This window comes from Sinocyclocheilus rhinocerous, unplaced genomic scaffold (assembly GCF_001515625.1).
Source record: "Sinocyclocheilus rhinocerous isolate Xijiao unplaced genomic scaffold, SAMN03320098_v1.1 scaffold450, whole genome shotgun sequence".
NCBI lineage: Eukaryota > Metazoa > Chordata > Actinopteri > Cypriniformes > Cyprinidae > Sinocyclocheilus > Sinocyclocheilus rhinocerous.
The window spans coordinates 380,514-385,083 of record NW_015653457.1 but is presented as its reverse complement, the minus strand read 5'-3'; the positions used below and the strand labels follow the sequence as shown (position 1 = coordinate 385,083).

At 34.1% G+C, this 4,570-nt stretch overlaps 1 protein-coding gene across 1 annotated transcript in view; it reads right to left on the bottom strand.

The window, feature by feature from the left end:
* LOC107715694 (prolyl 3-hydroxylase 2-like) overlaps nt 1-4,570 on the bottom strand; it is a 49,373-nt gene that overhangs the window by 1,841 nt on the left and 42,962 nt on the right. The window contains exons 6-11 of the mRNA XM_016521869.1: nt 3,035-3,124; nt 1,759-1,799; nt 1,593-1,684; nt 1,101-1,228; nt 865-960; nt 390-540 (exon numbers count right to left, since the gene is read on the bottom strand). Coding sequence (XP_016377355.1) covers nt 390-540; nt 865-960; nt 1,101-1,228; nt 1,593-1,684; nt 1,759-1,799; nt 3,035-3,124 — 598 coding nt within the window. The remainder of the gene's footprint in view (nt 1-389; nt 541-864; nt 961-1,100; nt 1,229-1,592; nt 1,685-1,758; nt 1,800-3,034; nt 3,125-4,570) is intronic.

Genomic DNA, 4,570 nt, shown 5'->3' with positions numbered 1-4,570 from the left:
GACCCCGGCCCTCACGGCCAAAAAAAACAGACCGGCCCACCGGGAATTCTCCCGGTGCTTTCGATTAGCCAATCCAGGCCTGTATATATATATATATGAGACAATATATTATATAGATACAATATTATATAAATATATATATTATTAATAAAATTATATATATATATAACATTAATATTTAATGTTATATAAATATGTATTATAAATTATATATAAGTTTAACAATATATATTATATAGATATGTTTTAAATATTTTACACACACACACACACACAGTATGCAAGTATATACATACCTCATGACGCAGCATTATGTGTAGTATATTCTGACTTAAGTAATCAAAATGTGGTTTAATCTGAGGTAGAAACTGAGAGCTGAGGTGACGTACCAGATATGGCGGTCCTACACACAAGATGTGTGTATGAGAAATGAAGAGTAGAGTTTAGCATGAAGTATGACTCAAGTATCCGCCTGGCCTTCTCGCTGACATCATAAAAGAGGCGGGCACTTTTTAAAGGAACACGTCCCTCATAGCCATGCTGCAAAGATAAATAACAAAGAATTAATTATTAATATTATAATATTCATGACTGTTTAATTACTCACGACTCTTTGTCCAATCAGAATGTACATAAATCTTTAAAAATAAATAAATATAAATTGTAATTATAAATTCATTTACATTCCAAATAACACAATATACTGATAAGAAATATTAATTCAAATTTTACTCAATATTTGAGTGTGCTACGTATTTTTCATGCTGTTAGCTTTTGGCTGTTTACACTTTACTGTAATATTGGGTTCATGTGTCACACTATCTGTAAACACACAAGTGTCAGTCAATGTTAAAAACTACTAACCTTCAACGTTTTCAATACTGTCGCCCCTTCGAATTTCTCATTTGGTGTGTGAGGAGACATTTTCCCCTTGTAGCCGTCACCAGCTGCAGTGACACTCTAAGGAAATATTGAGATAACAACCCAAACTTAACTGTAAAGTTACAGTACATCTGACATAAAATGAAATAAAATACTATATCACATGAGCTGATTCGTTTTAAGACACTGAGAATGACACAACAGAAGTAAACTCTCACGTGTGCCAGATGTTTGAGCTCAGAGCACTCGTCCTCACTGATGACATCATCAAAAAGCGCCCTCTGACTCCCATTCAGGGTGACAGAGTTCTGTACAAGTCGTACATTCTCATACAGCAATGGACCTCCTGTATACACATGTACACATACAACCACAAATTTACTTTTAATAACCAATAAAAATGGTAAAACACTGAAACAGTAATAGAAATGTTACTAATGTGCTGAACCAGTATATTGTAACCAGGCTGATTTGTGAACTGAATCAATTGGTTCATTGAAAACAATCAACTTTTTTGCCATTTTTGTAGCTTTGAGGTCTCTATATGCCAGGATTTTCATATTTGGTTGAATTACTCTAACTCTTCTCTAAATATTATTCTAACCTATTTTTAGTCCCTCTTCTTGCTTTTTGTCCAAGTTGTTTATGGTTATGTATCTTGCCTTTTACAATATTTTAAGTTCATTTAAAAGTCAGAAACAGCATATCACCTTCCCGCAGCTCTTGTAACACAGACATTGTGACATTTCTCTTTGCTGATATTGGCACATAGTCCATCCAGCCATTGGTACCAGAAGGAATCCTAATGACACATAATTCAAAACATAAACTCTGAACATTATCAGTGTGTTTTATTATATTCATGAAAACGCCTACCTGTTAGCATCTTCTCTGCCACCCGAACTGCTCCAGTAGTTCTGAGGAGAAACAACAATCAGAAGCATATATTAAAAACTCTTTAGTTATGAAGAGCTGTGCCTTTATAATAGTTGGGCTTATTGATGATCCCACCACAAGGGGGCGATGTAGGCTAATTGTTTAATCTCAAATATTACAGGAGCACCTGTTCCTGTCATAGCTGTTACTAGACTGAAACATTGTTCATTCCCTATGCCTACATGGTACATTTGAACTATTTTACAATATTTGATTCCTCATACATTTACAAAGTGAACTCTTAATTAAATCGGCAAAAATTTTGTTTTCAAACAGGCTTCCCCTGTCTTCCATTGGTTGAACAAACAGATAATCCCGTCCAATGTAGCTCTATCAGGTTGGTTAGGATTATCAAACAAACAGCAATGTTTTGAAACATCTACACTTAAAAAAGTGAAACGACCATGTCGTTTAATCATGGTTTCTGGTTTAAACCTGTTTTCCCCACAGTAAAAAACAAAACAAAAAAACAATGAAAAGAAACAATTTTGTTTAAATAGTATTTTTGCTTGACAAAAAAATAAATAAAAATTGTCACTGGCCAATTTTACCTGACTGCAGAAATGATTGTGGGTTTTATTTTTATTTTTTATTTTTTTGTGTGTGTTTTTGTCAGTACATAACAGAAAAGATGATGCATATTTTAAAAAGACATCAAAACTGATGGACTTTCAAAGTGAATATTCCTGCCTTTATTTATTAAAAGTAAATTAAATGAAACATTGATAAACAAAATGCTTTAGTTTTATCTTAAGTGAAAATTATACTTTCATATTATAACTAATTTAGCTTTTGTTCGTGGTTAAATTAATTTGTAATATATATATATATATATATATATATAGACCTACATTAAGTAACGATATGACTTTTGTATAAAGAAAACACGGGCTTTATAAGAAAAAAAACTTTTTACTTTGCATGAATGCCAATTTTTGTTGCTGGAATTATAAATATTTTTTATTATTATTAAACCTAATTTAAGGTTTGAGCGGAGCCTTAAATATAATTTGAGAAAAAACTAATACATATAGCTTAGGGTATTTTTTTTTTTACTTAGTCCGTTTTTTTTTTTTTCAATGTACACTTTTTTTTTGAGAAATCAACCTACAAATTACTAGCTTATAAATGTCTCTGCATATTAAACTGGTATAGAAAGAAAAAATGGTAGACTTGAGCTTTAGAAAACCATTTCTGGTTCATTTTGTGTACTTACTGCTTCAATATAGGGCACTCCAAGATTACTGCTGCCGATGAGCAGCAGGTCTAACTCCTGTTTGTGCCGCTTTAGATACTGTTCAGCTTCCTGTGGCATAAAAAAAAGCATAGTTAGACTGATTATATTTCCTACATGCTGTAGGTTTAAGATTATGGCCCTAATTATTTTATCTCCCAAACATCTTGTTTACAACACAACAAAACCTGAGGGATGGATGGCGTAGTCTCAGTCTAAAATCAAGCTCGTTCCACAACCTGTGCGATTTCTCTTGCCATTTTCCAAGACTTTTTATTAGTGGTCTCTGGCACTCATTTAAAGCAACTTGTTATAACTGGAGCAAAGTCTGCTGCTTCTAAGTGTGGTCGAGACCACATGAAATGGCAGCCTAGGTGCCCTTTTGGGGGAAGAGTTACATGGGTAGCATTTGCGGCTTTGTGTTCTTCAAATGCAAACAGCTCTCAAATTGTTTCAGGGAGCTTTGCGGTGTTTCAGTGAAAATTTCTACTCAGCTCCCTGTTCGAGAAGACTATACTGTCAGCACAGTATCTCGGCGGCGGGTTAACAAGGTCCCGGAGAAACTAGAAATCGGGCAATCAGACATGGCAGCAAGCCCATATAGATGGAAACACTCTGCAATAGGGTGGAAAAGAATGTACTTGGTTGTTATGAGCTAAGAACTGAAGGATCTTGCAGTGAAAGACGTATTGATGCCCTCTGGCACTTGACTTACCAAACTCATATGGCTTTTACAGTGCTAATAGCTTCCAGGCTTTCCAGCGAAAGACTCTTTTGGATAGTTCAAGAGTGTGTGCAGCTATTACTGTACATCTTGGATACCAAACCCACTAAACACATGATTATTCTAGTGTGTTTATGCACGCTGGCATCCTGACAAATTCTGCACTTGGGGAATAAGTCTACTAAAACAAAAGCTTCAAATGGCATTACAAGAACTATCACCTTATGAATTTGAACTTGCTCAATGTCGATTGATGCTAATGTAAGATAAGTTACTTTAAAGACAAGCATCAACTAAAAGGAAAATTTGTAAATTGGGTCTATCTCAGGAGACTTTGAGATTGAGAACAATAAACGTCTCTGTAAGCAGTCGATCAATGGCTCGTATCAAGCAAATTTCAAATTGCAAATTTCCACTATCATGACTGTCATATGGCATCTGCTTCAATGAAATAAGAATGTCTGAAATATAGAAAAGGAATTAATTAATTAATTTATTTATTTTTTTTAAATGTCATTTGGTGCATCCAAGTAAAAATACCATATTTTATCTTGAAGACATGTGAGTGTCAGGGTTATTATAATTAAAGAGATAGTTCACCCAAAAATGAAAATTTGATGTTTATCTGCTTACCCCCAGGGCATCCAAGATGTAGGTGACTTTGTTTCTTCAGTAGAACACAAAGAAAGATTTATTTTTTCAAATGGACCATTGACACTCTATCTACAATCTCAATTGGGAGTGTCAATGGTCCATTTGAGAGATAGGTGGCGGTAATGCACTTATAAGTCTGC